The sequence below is a fragment of the Phalacrocorax carbo genome, chromosome 20 (genome assembly GCF_963921805.1).
Source record: "Phalacrocorax carbo chromosome 20, bPhaCar2.1, whole genome shotgun sequence".
NCBI lineage: Eukaryota > Metazoa > Chordata > Aves > Suliformes > Phalacrocoracidae > Phalacrocorax > Phalacrocorax carbo.
Genome location: NC_087532.1, coordinates 5,446,702 through 5,466,132, shown reverse-complemented (window position 1 = coordinate 5,466,132; position 19,431 = coordinate 5,446,702). Strand labels below are relative to the sequence as shown.

The following is a 19,431-nucleotide window of genomic DNA, read 5'->3' as shown; positions in this document are numbered from 1 at the left end:
TTGTAAAGACTTTCCCTAACTTCTTTATGTGGTTTAAAAGAAGCAATTATTAACTTCAAAAGCTCTGTAACAGAACTTGAATCTTGGGTCATCCATTTCCTTACACAAATAGTTAGTAGGCAGCTATCTTGCTTCAAGAGATGCCAAAAGTTTAATTCCGCACAACATTTAACACAGGATACGGCTTTGCAATAAAAGGCCCGATTATAATTTGCACAAAACTCCTCTTAACACTCAAGAGGTGCTTCAAATGTGAGGTCAGTCTTGCAACAGTTCTATTGTAAATTTACTAAGGGCAGATAAGAACCAGATGCTAAAGCTGAGAATTAGAATCGACTATCACCTGCAATCCACTATACGGGGTAAAGAAAAAAGCATGGAGAATAGAAGCATGAAAACAAAGTTAACCCTACTAAACGCAAATATTCCCAAGGTAAGTCACCCAATCAGGAGCAGGGATGTAATAAAAGAATATTCCTAAATGCATGCTTAAATGTGTACTTTTCATTAATTTATCCCCAACCTTAGAACTTTTTAAGATTTCAGTACTGGTAATACTGAAGCTTCATTACTCTACTAATTTATAGTCACAGGAATTTCTCAAAGACACATAAAAGATCCCTGCTCTTTGATTCCAAAGTGAAGAGAATAAAATCTTACACTCAGGCAGAAAAGACAACATCCACTACTACTCAGACCATCATACCTTGTTGGTACAGTTATCCTAAGTTGAAGGCATTAAAGAAAGAGGAAGAAGATACAAGATGAGCTTCTTAACTGAGCTTTATACATAAATTCCATGTTATCTTGGATAATATTCTTTTCTTGAGAAGCCCAATGAATGAGAACAGTTTTCATAAAAAGAAATAATCTGAAAAGCACTTAAGTATATTCAACCTGTCGAAGTATATTCAAAAAAAGCACTTAAGTATATTCAACCTGTCAAAGTTGTTAAGAACTCTCTTTTTAAAAGGAACAGCAGTAATTTACTTGTTTTTTTTTTAAAATAATAGTTGAGTATGAAAGTAAAAGACAATACTTTCCTCATACTTCCAACATTATATTTGGATGAACATATGCTCACTCAGCTCAACACATTAAGTCTTGCCATTGCAAAAAACCCAGTGATAACCAAATTATTACACTGTTTTTTCTAACATTTTTAACAACAAAGCTGCAGTTAGTTTTCTAAAAATTATTCTTTCAAATAAAAATAAAACTCCTGCTCTGCAGAACTAATAGCTTGCTACACAAACACATCTTCTATACAAATGAAATTTCTATCAGCCTGCATGACAGTCACTGAATAATATAAACACTATTCATCTATCAAAATACACTCAGCTAATTTGGCTGAGAATGCTAGGCCAAGAACAGCGAGTGATTCTGCTGTACTCCATGGCTGTTACTGTCTCAGTTTTACTAGCTATGGTAAGGTTGTTGTAGGTAAGTAAACACGGAACTTACCACTTCGGCCAACGCTGAAATAACTTTGCCCAGAGTTGTGAGAGACTTGTTTATATTTGCTCCTTCCTGGGAAAACATAATCCAGTATCATATAGTAATTAATGTTGTTCAACCACAAACCTCTTTAGGCTGAACGAGCCAAATGTCACATCCGTGATCAGAAAGAAGAAAAAAAAAGCCTTAATTTTCCCAACTATTTTTTCCATACTTATAATAGCAATCCTTTCTTTTCCTTATTATTTGTCAAGCAAAGACTCCACATGGTGCTTGTGCACCCACTTCACTTTCTTTCCCCATATGTCAATGGCCCAATACCTTTAATCGGGTTCCTTTGGCACCAGTTGAATCAGCTCGCTCACTCCCAGCTAGATCCACAAGGCTAATCTTGCTGACCTGAAAAGGGAAAGCGCATTAACGAGAAGTAGTTCTTGGTGAACTTGAGTAAGAACAAAACTTCAAAGGATTGTGTGGCATGAGAACAACTCTACTGTCTAAAAAAAAAAAAAAAAAAAAAAAAAAAAAATCACTGTAGTGTGCTGAAAACTACAGTAGAAATTTTCACAAGCCATTAGTTTGATGTTGTTATCTTATGGATAAGAAGCGTCTAGGATTATGCTCTGTTTTAAATAACACTATACTCTAAATTACCTAAAAAGAGAGAATGAGGTTTCTCATGAACAGAGCAGAACAGAAGTAAAAAGAAATTAAGTGTTACTGCTACAGACAACACAAGAATCTCAAAGGAAGAGAAACTTCAGGTTTCATCCTGACCCTGGTGACACCAACAGTTAAGCATTGGCTTACTAAAGCTACAGACTGTATGTCAGTTAATGATAATTTTACAGGGTCTTATCATTTTGGTGGGAAGAGGGTGTATGTCTTCAATATATCAATTTTATCAGATCTGTCCACAGTAAGCAGTTCAGAAATGTGACCATTACCTGTAATGCAGCTAGTTTTGCATGCAGAGCCTCTATTTCAGAGTAATAAAAGCCAGAAAACTGTTCCATGCTAAGCAGCGTATCTCCTTTTAACATGCAAATTCCAGAAAGCGCCTAAGTCTCACTTATCCCAATTCCGGTGCCCAAAGAAAAGAACTAACGAGGCAAATATTTTGCACTGACAAGCAAAAACACAGAAAGTTCTGGGAACGAGGCTGGGGAAGATAAACTTCTTTTGTTTCACATATCCCTCCCCATAGAACCTAGTTCTTAAGGCCATATTCTTCCCACATCTAGATATTATCCTCCTGCACGTATTCTTTATTTGGTTGACTTTAGAATTACAATCAAACAAAATCCCATAAGAAATAAAAAGGCTCTGTCAAGGCACACAGCAAGTTCACCCTTAAACAAAATGCCAGAAAACCCAATTAATTCTCATTTTCTTACTATACTGCCAATAAGAATAAGTCACTGCAGGAAAGATTTGTGAAAAACAGTCAGAAAGCGACTTCTTATCTGTGACATACCTTCTCTGTGGAAAGATCAGTTTCTGTGTCATGTTTCTTCTGAGTAAAGACAATTGTAAACACAGCATGAGAGCGGCTGCTGGTTTCATTCATGTTGGTAGCTGCCACAGTCCTAAAGCATGAACAGATACAGACACGTTTAGAAGACAGTGACTCTATGCTGCAGGTACAACTACCTGCAGGGCTGAATGCAGCTGTAGAGGCCATACAGTTGACGTTCTGCCCTGTAACCACAACCAAGCCACAAATAGCATTAACAAACCCTTTGATTTTTCACTTCTGAATTACTCCCATCTTTGCCACAGTTTAAACAGAGTTTCCTCAATCTGTGTACTCAGTCATCTACCTTACACTCAAACACACAAGAAAACACAACTGGCATTTATTTTGGTCTTTCCCACACATTGTTAAATGGAGCCTACAGCTGACACAAAAACAACTACTAATGAAACAGAACCTAGAGTGCCAACTTTAGTCCTGACCACTCAAATAAGACTGTGTTTCCATATTTATCTGATATAGCAATACAGTACACAAACGCAGAATTAAAAGCCAGTATAAATATTTACGTACTTCATCTCAAGCCATTACAAGCTTTAAATTTCTATAAAGCAATTTGCAGCACTATTTCATCACACAAATCAATTTCAGTCTTTTATTAGCATTAATCAGTGCATATGTCAACCATACTCCTCACGTGACATGAGTTTTTTAATAAGGGCCAATGCATCACAGAAGACATTTTAGATTTGCTGCTATATGCCATATATAACCACAACAGAGATAAAATTATTTAACACTCTGCCATCGCTAACCTGGCTTTGTTCCCAGCATCCATGAGGTCTGCAATGTCCGTATAAGACGTGACTGCTAACTTGGACAGATCTTCCACATACGGTCCAAGCAGAGGATGTTCTCTCACTCGTAGATTCCCTTTGTTCTTCGGGTTCAACAAGTCTCTGACTCTCTCACAGTAAATCTCCATGTAACTCACCTGAAAACAGGAATTTGCATTGACAATTCAGTGTTTCTTAAGGCTTCCTCTGCCAGCAGCTCCACAGCATTTCAGAGTACCACTGGTAAAAACTCCCGCAGACACTACATAGGTGGGTGTCTCAGTCATACAACAGCTTGAGACGATGGCAGAAGGGAAGAGAGTCACTAGTCTCATGCATCAGATCTCCAATATAAGCTGCAGGCCTTGCATCCATGTATAGATCCCTCAACCATTTCAAAAAATACTGGTGTCTAATTAAGAATTATACACTTGAGTTCTCAATCATTTTAACAGCTTTAATGACACAGCAGCAAAACTGTCTTTCTAAAGAGGCAAACAAGACGGATGGTAAAAGGAGTCTGCCTACAAGGGAGCTGTCTTATGAGCCTCCAAAGCAAAATTAAGGAGGGAAGAAAAAATTTCTTTGTATACAAAAGCAACTTTTGATTCTAAGCTGTACCCATGTCCTGCTGTATTCCTGAGTCATCAGTACAATTATTCAAACTACGGTAATCTTAAATCTGCACCCTTTGAAATAAATCATAAAGCTAAGATTTTTTTTTAAATGCATTCTTTAATTTTTATGTTTCTCATGGCACTAGCCTTATCCCAGTCCAACAGGTACTCAGCAGCTCCAGCACTCAAGATATTAAACATTAAAAGAGATAGTAAATTATTCACTTCCATTCTGTGAAAGATTACAGGTGTAAGGAGCAGTTTTAGAAATACAAAAAGAGACCTTCAATATTTAATTAAGTGCAATTCAGAATAATTAATTCTGTATCCAAAACAGATTACAATACACTATTTATACACTTCCATCAGGGTTTCTGCCTAGCTGTCTCCCTTCTCTGCTTACTTGTCAGATGTTCATTCTTTTGGATCTACATTATAAGAGAGACTCTCTTACATGTTTTGAGACATCGTCAGAACAATAAACAAGTACCAAATTTAAAAAAAAACCAACACAAAACATTCATGAAAATGTGGGAATCTTCTCATTCACAAATCCTAAACATGATGCTCCTATGGCATTCAGGCATTAAGTCATCAAATGTTAACAAAATACAATTAAATGAAGCACTAAAATGGACAGATTCAAAGCCACAGAACTAGTCGTTTTCCAGTTCTGTAATTTAGAAGCAGTAATGGCTGGAGTTCACATTTATCAGTAATAATCACATTTTACTTCTACTGACTTTTTAGCCTTCCTTTCTTTCAAAGCCTGCAATGTATTTGCATGTCAAGCCATTAAAACTTATTAGACAGAAAAAAAAAAACACCCAACGTTAAGAAAAACTTAACGCTGTTTCCGTGAAGCACCTGCTTTTGTTATACCAGCATCTTAATACAGCATCAAAAACGCAGTGCCCGAGCTCAGTCTGATGCCCAGCACACAGATATTCTTTGATCTCTCACCATACTCACCTCTACCGAATATGACATTTCTTCATTGCTGTTGTCATTGATTTTCTCAAACAGTTCTTCACATAGCTGGAAAGAGATTAAACCCAAGCCAGAAATTAGTCTTTAATGAGTAATAACATGTCACTAATTGCCTTTAAGGTGAGGGCAGGGGAAGAAAAAGAGCCTATTACACCAACCACATATAGCCTCACTGGGAAGATACTTCATCTCAATTCTACATCACTATTATTCAATCTTATTTTATATAGTATCTCAACTATTGTTCTAAGTTGAAACAATATTATTATTCTGCACTATAAAATTAGAAAAAGCCTATAATAGCTGAAATTGGAAGCAGTAATTTTAGGACAGAATGATTAAAATCCTTAATCCTCTCCTACTCTCATAAAAACAATAGTCTGTTTATTTGGTGTGCTGAAGTTACAAGATTCAGATTTAAATCAATAGGCAGAAACTATTTTAAAATTTGTTAACAATATGAAGGATACTTTAACTATCAGTGCTCTACTGCTTCGAGGGTGCTTGTCTACAAATAACTGAAATGAGACACCGAAAATTAAGATGGTAATACAGGAAGAAGAAATGAACAGTGGGCAAGCCATGGATATGTATTTGGAGATTAAAAAGCACAGGTACTGAGAGGAATAAGAGCAGGAGGAGTTTTCTGGAATAGATATCTACAAGCCACTGTATGGAAAATAAACAGATTATGAATAATACAGGCAATTTTTGAAAGTATACACTCCAAGCATTAAGCCAACAACAAATGGTTAAAGTACCATGAAGTTTCACACTAGAGACTGGCAGACAGGAAATTTTACCAACACCTAAGAATTAAATGTCAACAACCTGTATTACTTGGAACATGATTGTGCTGTACCTTCTGCGTATGTGACAAGAAAGAGAACAGATTCAACAAGGTCTCCCTGAACAGATAATTCATTTCGTAACTTTATGAGAAGTTCTTACAGTGAAATTGGAGGGAAATGGTTTTTGTTTTAAAACTGTAGTAGATAACAGCAGGATTATTGCGTCGGGGTTTTTTAGAACAATGTTTAATTTGTATGTATTTGAGGCTTCACAAAAACAAGTGGGAGTATCAAGATTACAACAAAAAATTTTAGCATGAAGCTGTTGTCTCAGATTTTCAGCTCATTTCACCTGTTACACTGTTACTTTATATTACTGTAATAAAACCAAGATGTTTAGACATAATTCCATCCTTCACCACATTACCTCTTTCAGCATTATTTTAACCTACTCACCAGGACACTTGCTGCCTATTTCAGTACATATGCCCATGCTATTAACAGAGAACAATGCTCTGTGTCCTGTATTTCACACCTGTGGCACAGGGCCAGTATCTACTGCAAACCTGTAGCAGAATGAGGACTCAAGCTGTTCAGCATATTCATTTATTAAAACTGAAACCCAACCTCAGACTTCTATTTTGGGAACGGAGGAACGCACTACCTTCCAACAAACTTGGTCCACTGTTCACGCCGACACACTAAGGAAGGCCTGCACTTAAAACAACCATCACACAGCCAACCGCTATAGAATGCTAAATTCATGATGATGGCATAAATTGTTGCCAGGCAGAACCTCCTGGAGAGGGGTATCTCGACTTCTTCAAATTTCATGGGAAATGTCAAAAACAAATTTGCGGGGGGGGGGGGCACGGGAAGGGAAGGAGGAGGGAATAACGCTGTGCTCAGTTGCCCTGTATTTCCACACACCCCCCACTGTTTCTATACACTTCATTTCTTGCCACGATATATTATTCGGTTTTTAGCTTTGGGAAGCTCACTTCCACAAAATGTTTCTGGCACGTTCATCAGAAACACCTTTTGAATTCCTGCTGAATACAAACTGCTTAAGCACTGTCCTACCTGAAGTCAGAGAAGGAGACAAGAAATCCAGTGAATAAGACATCTTCATTTACTAGTTTGTGGGGGAAGTGGAGAAATTGGATGTAGGAAAAAGATACGGGGGGGGGGGGGGGGGGAAGTAAGAGGGAAAACTACTTATAATGCTCTTTTTGCCAAGTAGATTTGCTTCACTTCAGAAGTAAGCTGTGGTTCTCTGTTAACTGTTGTTGCGATATAAAAAGAGCGTATCACCAAGCGTGTGTCTGAACATGCTATAAAAACCAAATCCCCTTTCTGGGTTCTGTTCTACCTGGGGGATTATGCCTGCTTGGCTCTCCTCCTGCTTGCCCATCATTGTGTAGGATTTCCCAGCTCCAGTTTGTCCATAGGCAAAAATGCATACATTGTAGCCCTCAAAGGCATGCAGCAACATCTCCTTCCCAATATCATTGTACACACGGCTCTGAGATGCAAAGCAGGGATCTTCAGGCTGAAAAGACATGAAAACAGCGTAAATACAGTCTTCTCCTATTATTCAAGTAACATTTTAAAAAGCAACTGGGTTTTTTTTCTACTTCTATCTCGTGGGTCAATCCCTTTGGAAGAGGCAAAGGTAGCACGTATTTACATGCAGCTTTTTCTCAAGGCAGTACTGGCTGAAGAAGAACGACAATGACAGCCGTTGCGGGACCACTCCATCGCTGCTGAGGAAACAATCTGCACAAAGACACCAACTGATCCTGTTTTGTGAGCGTTGCTGACACTACTGGAAAAGTTTCATGCAAGATCACCAACCAACCAGATTCAGGGTGTTTGGGAGGAGGGAAGAGGGGGGAGAAGATCAAAAGTAGAGTTCAGAGAGTCAACACGAATTGAAAAAGGGCTGGAAGTTACACAAATCCCACCATGGCCGGTCTTGACAGTGGCCCTCTGAAGGGAAGGGGGAAAAAAGAGAAGCAAAAGTTGCTTAGGTTTATTTTGTTGGGGTCTTTTAAGATTAAGAGAGTGTAAACAAATTATTAAAATGACTATGTTTTTCTTAGAGCTGTCTGATTCCACTGTCTAATCCAATCCAGGCTTCTATTTACAACCTTACTGGTGACTACAAAATCCGTAAGTATGTCAATACATATTTCAAATTAGCAAGTAGCTGAAGCGGTCAAGGACAATGTATCAGAACGTTTTTCTACAGCTAAACTCAAGGTTAGCAATAAAACTGAACATTAAAAAAAAAAAAAAGTTACTTTCAAGCAATTCAGCCCAGTGATAAAACAAATGCATGCTCTACAGCAGATGCATCCAGTGATAGAAATCTGTATAAGGACAAAGCAAGTTATCACATTCAAACACTCAACTGAAGGTTTTGTTACATTTTGGAAAGAGGCATCTCTGCACACGCAATGTAAAATAAAAGTTAAAGATGCCAAAAAGAATACACTTGCCAGATCTCAAGGCAAATACAGACCATGCTCAAAACAAAACTTCATGAATTAAAAAATTGAGAATTCACTTATACTAGTAGTGCGTTTCAGCCACCCAGACAGTGTACTCAGACTCCAACATGCAGTCACAAGAGGCAACCCAAGATGCAGCTCCAGGCATGGTACAGGATACAAAAATACTGACAGAAAGCTGGATTCAGTGTATATGCTTTTTTCCTAATGTCCTCTCTCGATTATTTAGCAAAGTCCTTGGTAAATATACTCAAATTATTATACTAATGATGATCTATGCAGATGTTTTATGTTGCACAAACCAGAAGAGACTACACAGACAACACACCACTGAAACCTGATTTTCTAGGACTATGTCACTACATTATACGTAACTGTTGTTATTAATCTAGCATTCTCGCTCTTCCTGAAATGTTGGGTTTTAACATTACTTGCTCCTGGAATCAGGACAAATTTAGCTGTGCTAACATTCTAACATGGGGCTCAAGGTTTTATCAGCCCAATTCTTTTCCTTGATGCTGCTTATCTGCTAGTTTTCAGGAATTATGTTCATAATGTTCCTCTGACTGAACCTGTAATCTACTTGCGTGGCTGCTCTGCAAGATTCAGGAAAAGAGCTGCACGAATCCAAGCTTTTAATCATTAAAACAATCTTGTTGGCCACAGCTTTGCTCAGAAATATTAAGACTTATTTGCAAAATCCAAGTTACTAAAATTAATCGTAGTGAAATGCATTATCACATCTTTCTATATCTTTTGAGAAAATAAGAGAGGGGAGGGGTAGAGGGCAGAACGCCACAGTTCTGATGTAGAACAATTACTGGAAGTCAGCAAGACCTGAACACCAATTCGCAGGAGGGTGGGGCAGAGGAGCAAGATGAGAGTTTATTGCTTTTGCAGCTATAGGAAGCATGGATCACTACTCTGTCTTTTCCAGATACGCCAAGGGAACCCAGACTGCATCTCTCCTTGAACTGCGGGAACTTGAGCAACTTGCATTTGTCTAAGAGCAAAACTGAATTAACTGTGGTTCACACACATCCTTAAAATACTTAGAACAGAACACTGTTGGAGAACATTTTAAGTAATCTGTCAAATATGCACAATTTATTGTCAAACTCCAGAAGCTTTGCTTTCTGTTCTCCCTGGAACAGGAAAAGAGAACATACAGTGACAAGCTTTTAACCTGAATGAGGGTGAGAGAGACAGCGCAGGAACATCTGACGGGGGTGGCACGATGAGAAGAGAATGAAGGTAAATCAAGCTGTCGACAAAATAAAAATATGTGTTTTTTGTAAAAGAACTTACCGATGTATGGGACCAATAAGAGTAGTCAAAGCTGAAGGACTTTGGTGCTTCCTTAGGATTCTTTGGATTGGTAATACCTACAGAAAAAAAATTTCACACTCTTAGCTAACTTGACATTTAGGAGCATAATTAATGAGCTTGCTGACCCTCATCTGAGTATTCACAGAGTTGCCACACTGCAGAGGAGTAATAAGATTGAACTAATAGACTCACAGCTGCCTAACACTATACTTCTGTAGGCCTTGTCAAGGAAAAAAAATTCCTAGAAGGGAAGCTGCTGTGAAACAAAATTCTGCTGGACAGAAAGCCAGAAGTAGGTCATCCTGGTCCCTTGGCTTTTGGAATGGGACAGGCTTTTAGGAGTTGAGGGATATTAGCAAGAAGGAAGATCCGAAACACAAAGAGTTCAAGAATCCCTCGTGATTTCATAGCAGTACAATTCAGCTCTAGTTCAAAATACGTGTTACACAGTACAAGAGCTCAATGCGGAAGGATTTTCTTTAAGCAGCTCAGTATTTTCAGGGCATGGAAGAAATTACCAAAAAAAGCTGGATATACAGACATTTCAGGAATTGTCTGCACAGTTTATTTCAATGTTCTTTTACATGCACAAAGCCTACAGACAGATTCTTAATAGGAACTTCTGTATAATATACGATGGCCCTGTGATGAAGTCCTCGCACACATACACAAAGCTAGAATGAAAGAATGCTTGTGTGTAGTTCCTATGTTATAGCCTTTATAATTCCCATTCAAAAAGATGACCTCCAATTGCCTTTTCAGCTCTTGCAATCCTTGACTTAATTTTCTTTCCGAGGTATTCATATACCTGAAGACTCTAAGAATCTTCAGGCAAGTTAAAGTCATTGAACACTTTACAAATATCAGAATAAGCATGCTTTGAAAAAAAACCAACCCTGTTTTCTCTTCATATCAGTACATCTGTAAATTTTACACTCTTTTCCTTTCCTCAGATCCTCTAATTCTTTCAATATTTCACCCATACAAGCATACTCCCCACAACTAATGAAAGCTCTTCCAGATCCCTTTTAGGTTGATGTTTATTCCCCCGTGCCCCCGCCCCCCGTTATTTTTTGGTGGGTTTTTTGTTGTTGTTTTTGCTTTGTTTTTTTGTTTTTGGTTTTTGTGGTGGTTTGGGGTTTTTTGTTTTGGGTTGGGGTGTTTTTTTTGTGGTTTTTGGTTTGTTTTTTTTCTTTCTTTCCCAGCAACAAAAGAGCTTCCTATAACCTTTGTCGGGGGGGCGGGGGGGGGGGGCACACACACAGGGTGAGGAGTAATACACAATGGATTCAGCTGTCATTTTAACAGCATAAGGAATGTCGGTAGTTTCTGTATTCCATGGAGGGTAATTTATAAGCACAACTCTACTGGCAGAAGTGAACCTCTACTGCTTTCTTCTTTCTAGTCCTACAGTGCTGGAATTACTTAAATCTATTATTTCCAGCAGTTGTTTTCATCACCATCTGTGTAAGGACTGTAAAAAGGCATACTCTTGAGGGTATCAAAATTAGATAAACCACCTTACATTTACACATACCCATCGGCACCTAAACAGCAATCTGCCTTTGGGAGTGATACTCTATAATTATGATATGTGCAAACAAAATCTACTAAGAAAGAAGCTATACAAAGTTGGTGACAGTCTTCCTGGGGATGATTTACATCCTGATACCAGTCACCCTAAACAAAGAATGCTTATTTCTTACATATTCATGCCAGTTAGGCTATGCTTTGGGAGACGGGGACTTCTCCCTTTCCTTCTGTGATAAATGAAAATTCTAACACCCACACCTCTTACCATTTCAAACACGATGCACCAAAATCTCTGAAAACGTGGTTACAGAATCCACATTAAAATCAAATCACTCCTCTACTGAGCAGGGCTGTTGTCCAAAATTACAGTGTGGAGAAAAGATCACTGTCTGGATTGCAAATAGCAACAGTTGCTACTCTATTTCTTGTGACCAACTCCATTTCACTTGGATGCACCTTGTGCTGACATTCTTGCCTTATAAAAGCTGACAGACATGCAAAGCCAATGAATAATATGCCTTACACCAGTACAGTATCAAATGGCAAAAATGCCTGTGGCTTTGGATAGCAACACAGACATCAACACATAACAAACGGGTAACCCAAGCAATCATGCACAGCTTTAGCTTCCCTTTACTAGTTTTGACCAGACAGCAGTACATCTACAGCACGCACTACTAAACCAGTTCTAAAGTTAAAGCGAACAAATAACAAATCACAGAAGACAACTCTCCTGCCCCAAACTTAAATCAATTCTCTCCTTTCAGTGTATTCCAGACTGCTACAATTCAACAGCTTCTCATTTCTCAATCAATTATTTAACATCAAAGCTCTGAAAGGTAAGGAAGAAGTGATGCCTTTTACCTGTAGGTTTCTACCAAAAAAACCCAGTACAACTAAAAACCAATCTCCAAATTAGTTCAATGTAACAACTTTTGGGGCTTAACAATGTTATTTTCTTCAAGTTCTTTGGGCTCTAAGTTCAAGGGAAAGTAACAGAACCATTAAAAGCAGAAATAAAGCAGCAATAAATAGAACCCATTCCCGTGTACTAGAGCCTGTGCTGTACAACACAATTCTAATGTACTGTATAACACAATTCTAAGCAGATAACTGAAAAAATGTGTTGCCTGCAAACCATTTTAACCCAAACTCTTGGTATGACAAGCAGATAACAGAAAAAATGTGTTGCCTGCAAACCGTTTTAACCCAAACTCTTGGTATGACTCTTGTGAGAGGAGTCACGGCTAGGGAGAGAAGCAACTACCTTTATAGGTATGTTGCATTTGCAATATCATCTTGGAAATGCAAAACTCCCAGCCTGGCAAAATGTGAAGGGAATCAAGACAGGCAGAAGCCTAGCAACATCTTTGCTGACCTAGAAACATGTTTTTAATGATAATTTTAACATGCACTGGTTACTGAGTGTCACATTGGTGCAGTTTTACTTTAAGGTGTAAATGCAATCACAAGAGAGAGCTTTGATCTCACTTATTTACCTCATCACATGATTGATTAGTCTCCTCTTAGAATCAACAGTGGAATAGCAAGTGTTCATCAGTTTTTTCTTTTCCATTTTTATATTGTTGTTTATAAGCAAACATTTCTCTTGGCCAAGGCAAAGCTACACTTGGTCTCTCCAAAGAAACAAGAGTTAAATTGCCTTCTAATATTCTACTGTGTCAGAAACCAAGAACAAGCCGCATAAATTTCAGTACTATTCAAAAACAGATTTGATGTGAAAATACACACTTCCCCTTGTTTGTTTTTTTTTACAGCAACAGAAAAAAAAAAACTAAAAATCTCTAGGAAAAGTCCACCGCTTCCAAAAAGAAAGCAAAGCCGCCAAACTTTTAATCAGAAGAATAGCTAGTTCTTCCACTCAGCTCACTGTGCATAAAGGCACACTGACCACCGACAAAAAGGACAAGATCTCTAGCTATGCAAACAGGCTTAGTGTCTGGAAAGGCACTAAAAACTTGCTGTTACAGCTTCATCCTACTTGCTTCAAGCTTAAATTTTATCCATCACAGTTGTGAAGAATGAAGCTCAGGCTTTGTCATTTATGCAAGCGGTTCCACTCTGCCTCATTTTTTAAAGCCTATTATTATTATTATTATTATTTTCTTAGACAGGCTTTCCTCAACTCCTTCACACTAAGTTTCATGTCCAGCTCACTATTTTGAAAACTACTTTCTAGGATGCATGTTTTTCCCAAAGCATATCTTGAGAAGCATATCAGGAAAGGAAGATTAACGTGCAAGAAGGCAGCTCGGTCAGAGATTGGGAATGCAGCTGCCTGGCCAAAACCTTCCACTGCAGCAGGAACAGGTCAGAGAAAACCTCCTGGCTGCCAGGAACTCTGCATGCTGCCCCTCACTACTGTGATCCAGTCACAGGCTTTTTGCTCAGCTTCTAGTCTAAGCCTGAAGTCTATTTATCCCTACTCCTGTTTCTTACAGAGACTACATCCTCCATTTTCAGAACCACTGGTTTAACAGAATTCTCAGTCTGTCTGCATATGAATCCAGCAGAGATGACTGAGAAAAAAATATAGGACTACAACTGCAATGGATTTCAATCGGACTGAAACCCTCCTCAATTGGAACACTGAGCACCAAGTGGGTAGCTCCTAGCATCAGTCACATCTGGTGTGGTCTGAGTTTGACCCAAGTGATCAGGTTTGTAATAATGTCAGATAAGACACCTGAAAGAAGATGGCAAGGCAGCTAAGAAACCACAAATTCACCTAACTTGAAGGTGTCTATTGCACCAAGCATCATCTTTGGAGGGACAAGCAAATCCATGAAATCTAGCCACTTTTAAAAGAAGCTAACGGATATTTCTGAAGAAATTAAAAGACTTCTTATAGTACAGGTAAGCTTTATCCTGAAAGTTTACATGCCAGACTAGAGAGAAAAAAAAAAAAAGAAGGACCGATCATGCAGAAATTAGACTGAGTGGGCAACACTGATTCTATGTATCATGATATTCAGCAAGCTGTGTTTTCAGCTGAACAAGGAAAGAAACAGAATTACAAAGTAGGAGGACTGTTTCCAGTGCCTCCAATACCCACAAGAACACTAAAAGCTTTTCAGTTATTCTGTTTGTTTTTTAAACCATGCAAGGCCAAAATGAATTATATTAGTGAATCATGAAATAGGTCATCATCTAGCTTCTCTCACCACAGCAGACTCACGGCATGGTACACAAGCTAATGGTTTAATTACAGGGCCTCAGGAAATGAGAAAGGCAATAACGCAGACGATCACAGCAGGAACACATTAATGGTCTTTTTATCTTACAGAATAAATTTGTTTATCTGCTATTTCAAAGGTCCAATGTGGCTATTAACTCTTCTGTTTGCAAACTGACACTAACACTTTGTGCTGCAGCTATAATTAGTTACCATCAGCATGGCACCGTAGCAACTGTGAATGTTGGAGTTAGCCTAAGCAAACAGTTTTTTGAGAAACTAAATCCCTTTTTCAGGCCCCTTGCTTCACCGAGAGCCAACTTCTTCAGTCATGTGGAATATTTCAGCCTTCCACAAGTTAAGGTTTCTGCATCAAACAGAAACTGGGAAAGATAGTTTTGCAAAATCACCATCTCCTACACCATTGCTACTGAAAAAGGTTACACACACAACTCAGAAGCGTGGAAAGGATGGAACAAGCTGAAGATGCTATTTTCCTACTGCAGTGTCTAAAAACTCTGCCAGGATCAAAGCAGCAACGACAGTTTGGGTTAATGTCCATCATCCACCTATGGAATGGAAGGCTGAGAAAAAGGCATGGGAATATTAATGTTTTAAAAATACACTCTACAAATTGTTGATTTGGTTAAGGGACATAAATGCCTATATTATTATTTTTCTTTATTGGAATTACAAATTTCCAATTATTTTGACTAATACGCATAACCTTAAGACATAATATGTAATTCCACATCATAAATTGATATAAAATTCAAATCTAAGTGCACTGTGTGAATAGCTATGCAGCATTACCATTAAACTCGATGCAGTTTATTTAATACCCACTGCCATCCCAACCTAGAGAAACAGCTTGCACTTTCAAAGCTTATTTCTCCTTAGTTATATAGTAAGTCATACAGAGCTGCTTCACACCATCTGAAGTGCCTCTAAGCAGGAGTAATCCACATATTTTCTGAAGCTCAAATAATTAAAAACAATTCTTTTTAGCTGCTTAGCTGTTTGACTTTGGTGGTGTTTTCTGATACTTGTATCTACAAAGATATGAGTTTAATATATCATTTACCGAAAGGTAAGTTTTAAAACAAATTTTTTCACACCAAATAATCTGTAATTTTTTATCATTACATAAACCCCACATATTTTAACTAACTAGTCCTTGCACAGGAGAAGTGTCTAGTAGGAGCAGTACAGCCTAGTAAGATAAGAAGAAAGTGGGAGCACAATCATTGAAGGAACTATAATTTTAGATGTACTGTATCAACAGTAACAAATCAATCTCTACCAAACATTTGGATTTTAACATGCCCTTACTTAAACAGGCAACTTCATTTCTTGGCATAAGGTACTTCCACAGTGCATCCTACTTGCTCCTTAATTAACATTTTTCAAACCATCCACCATCTGCTTTATCAGCTAGCACAAAAATAACATACACTTTCAAATCTATAAGATCAAATTCATTGCTAGTTTTTAATTTTAGCAAAAACTGTTAGCGAACTTTGAAACACCACACCGCTATTGAAACAGTACCCATATATTTTGTAATATGTATTATTTTGCATTCTTGTCATTTTGGACATTAATTTTTTTCCTTGCAATCCAATCCTGATTTGTTGAAGCTGAGATTGAAAAAGCACACCTCGATATGTACTTTAAATTACAGTTATAACGAGACTGTGGAGCACAACAGAGAGCCTGTGCAAAATTACAGCCTTCTGGGATACTTTCAGCTGGAAGCAGCATTCTCTGTCTTCTCATCCCTTCCTAAACATATACACACAGTCCCACTTCAAGACCTTATTTCTGGACTTACATTTACGTTCTCCACTAAAACTACAAAGTAGACAGTGGGAAACCTACAGAGAAGAAAGGGGAAGAAAAAAAAAAGAGCAAGCAAGCTTAGCCAAGATCAGCCCCCTCATTCCATTCCCATCTACTCAGCCACATAAATATTTTTGCAGGCACAAAGAATGACCAAAACTACTTCTTAACCACTTAGATCTCATGTCAGATTATAATGACACTGAATTTGCAGTCCAAACCTAATCTGTTTTCATCCCAATCCACACTGCTCTTCAGCACGTCACAAATTTTGCAGGTTAGAAATTATGTGCAGTTCAGCACCTGGGGATAAAAGCAATTCTTCCTAATAAACTCTTGGAATAGAGAGACAGAGCAAAAAGCATGCAAGAGGTAAGAAACTATCCCTCATTGCATTCAAAGTCAAGTCACTAGATTGAACAGCTCCACCTCTGTCAGCTATCAGACTTATATTGCAGGGCACCCTGCCATCAGACATGCCATAGATTAGTCACTGTAGGGTACTCCAGTGAAGAGCTAACTGCAGTTTGCCCTTCAGATAAACACCAATAGACAGAATTAACTTGAGCTAAATCCTGGGATTAGCCAATATACAGTCTGTGCTGGAGGTACGGGGTAGACAGACTGATAGATTAATATTTAAAAAAAAAAAACAAACTACAAACCCAAACCCACAACAGATTATCAATTGCTAATCAGAAATAAAGTCCAATAATGGTGAAAGTCAGTATAGAACTGGAGAAACAGAACTTCCATCATTTGTGCAATACAGCCTGCTTTCTGTCGTTTACATCTTCCATTCCCCTATTGCTACCACATCTGTCAAAGCTGAAAAGCCTCTTTAAATTCTCCATATGAAATAAAATGAGGTTTCATCTCACGAAAAAGGCTTCACACCAGCCTCAATAATTCTCCTAGTGGCAGCAATAACCTGCACAGAGCACACATTCCTACCAAATGCCAACACATATTAAGAGATAACAGCTAGCAAAAAAGGTGCTGTCCCGTTTGTTCTCATTAATCACTGCTAAGGGAATAGGCAGAAATTTTCAAAAAACATGCTAGCCTAGACAGAACTTTGGAAGGGGCAACATTCAGGGGAAAAAAATACCAAATAATTTCTGTGGCTTCTTCAAACTCTGTTTGAATCAGTGTAAGCAGTAGGTTTATTTCATGACATCTGAATAATCAATTTAACAAATAAAAAAGATCTGGGGCTTTCAAAATTGATGCCACAAGACCAAATTAACATTAAAAACACAGTCTCTTAAAATGCATGGGTCTGGAAAACATATCTGCGCCATCTGTAGACTGGAATGACAACAATGAGAACATGTTCGTTACTGAGAGCAGGGTGGAGCAGGCATTCTTTATTCGTTGGAACGTGAATAACACCCCAAAGACATGTTTAATGCAGGCTTCTTTCCTAAGCATACGTTGCAATCAGATATATGGCTATACTGTTTTTATAAGACAGACTTTCAGGGTTGTTATTACAAGAGATAAATGAAGGGAAATGGACACTTCCAGCTCGTAAAGCAGTGCTTGCTTTTCAAAGCATTGTTTGCATTTTTCAAATCATTAAAAGGGAAGGAAACCAAGTAGAAGCTAAGAACAGCTCATTTGGAATTCAACCGGATTCTCTCCCCACTGTGGAATTTCAACCCTGTACTGGGAGAAAGGTTGGATGGGGGAGGGAGTTAGGCTCAACAGCACCAGAGAAAAGCAAATGCTTGCTCACAGAAGCTGCTAGAAAGCCACTCTCATCCTCAGCTGCTCTTACAGATCCAAGTGCTATAAATACCATCTCTACAGCTGGTGTTCTGGGAGAACAGCATGCCAGCAGGCTTTGCATCAAGCGGGAGCTAGTCGAACCATACTGCTCGACCTAGCTGAAAAGCTGAACCAAAACCATTCCAAAACCTCCACTGTCAACCGGTTACCTGAAAATGTGCTATTGCAGAAGCTGCATATCAGGTCTATGTATGTATGTGGCTAAACCTTGGAGTTGAGCCTCTTTTCCCCACATGTTTTCCACTTCAAGGTGATAAAACAATACCTCCCTTCCCACCCTGCTTGTACTTGACTACATCTCCAAGAGCCCATGGCCTTCTCCAAAGGCCGTTTTGACCCTCAGACACATACCAGCACTACGTTAAGAGGGACATCACATAGCACTGGAATCCTGGGGAGTCAGTTCCACCAGCTTCAATATCTTAAAGGATTCATGTAGTGAAAATATCCAATTCTTAAAGTAGTTCCCGTTGACAACTTGTATTCTCTTTACTTCTACTTGCTTACTGAAAGATGGCACATTATTTAAGTATTTGATAAAAAGAATCATCTCTAAAGCCCTAGGGCTGTGTCAGTGGGCATTAATTCTGAAGGGGCAGCATTTCACACAGTTTGCTCACCTCTGACAGAAGACTTTTCTGGGTTCATTAGTCATATTACCTCTCTCTACCCTAGTTCTGTACTAACTCCATAGAAGTTTTTTAAATGTAGTCCAACTGCATTTAACATTAGCTGGAACACCCTAGCCATCGCACAGTCTTGCTCCAGGCCCATTATTTGTACCTCTAACATTTAAAAATCATTAAGTGTTCATCTTCTCCCACCTCCTCAAAGTCATCTTCCAAATTAGATTTTTTTTTTTAACTGTGCAGAATTAACACTTCAAGTTATTTTTATACAATCATGAGAGACTTTACTGGAATTTTTTAGGTGCTTGGTTTTCCTATTTTTTTTCTTCTCAAAACGGACAAAAACTTTCAAGACTTGTAACAAAACATGTCAATATTATAGGGCAGAGACAGTGACTAAAACAGACTTCTGGAGAAGCA

General features: G+C 38.3%; 1 protein-coding gene across 9 annotated transcripts in view; it reads right to left on the bottom strand.

Moving 5' to 3' along the window:
* Positions 1–19,431, bottom strand: part of KIF1B (kinesin family member 1B) — a 97,303-nt gene that overhangs the window by 64,549 nt on the left and 13,323 nt on the right. For 5 of the 9 annotated variants that reach the window (XM_064470270.1, XM_064470275.1, XM_064470272.1 and 2 more), the window contains exons 3-10: positions 9,997–10,073; positions 7,545–7,724; positions 5,364–5,429; positions 3,754–3,932; positions 2,939–3,050; positions 1,783–1,860; positions 1,468–1,533; positions 707–724 (exon numbers count right to left, since the gene is read on the bottom strand). In XM_064470270.1, the coding sequence (XP_064326340.1) occupies positions 707–724; positions 1,468–1,533; positions 1,783–1,860; positions 2,939–3,050; positions 3,754–3,932; positions 5,364–5,429; positions 7,545–7,724; positions 9,997–10,073 (776 nt within the window). The remainder of the gene's footprint in view (positions 1–706; positions 725–1,467; positions 1,534–1,782; positions 1,861–2,938; positions 3,051–3,753; positions 3,933–5,363; positions 5,430–7,544; positions 7,725–9,996; positions 10,074–19,431) is intronic. The other 4 variants (XM_064470271.1, XM_064470274.1, XM_064470277.1 and 1 more) reach the window with 1 other exon arrangement.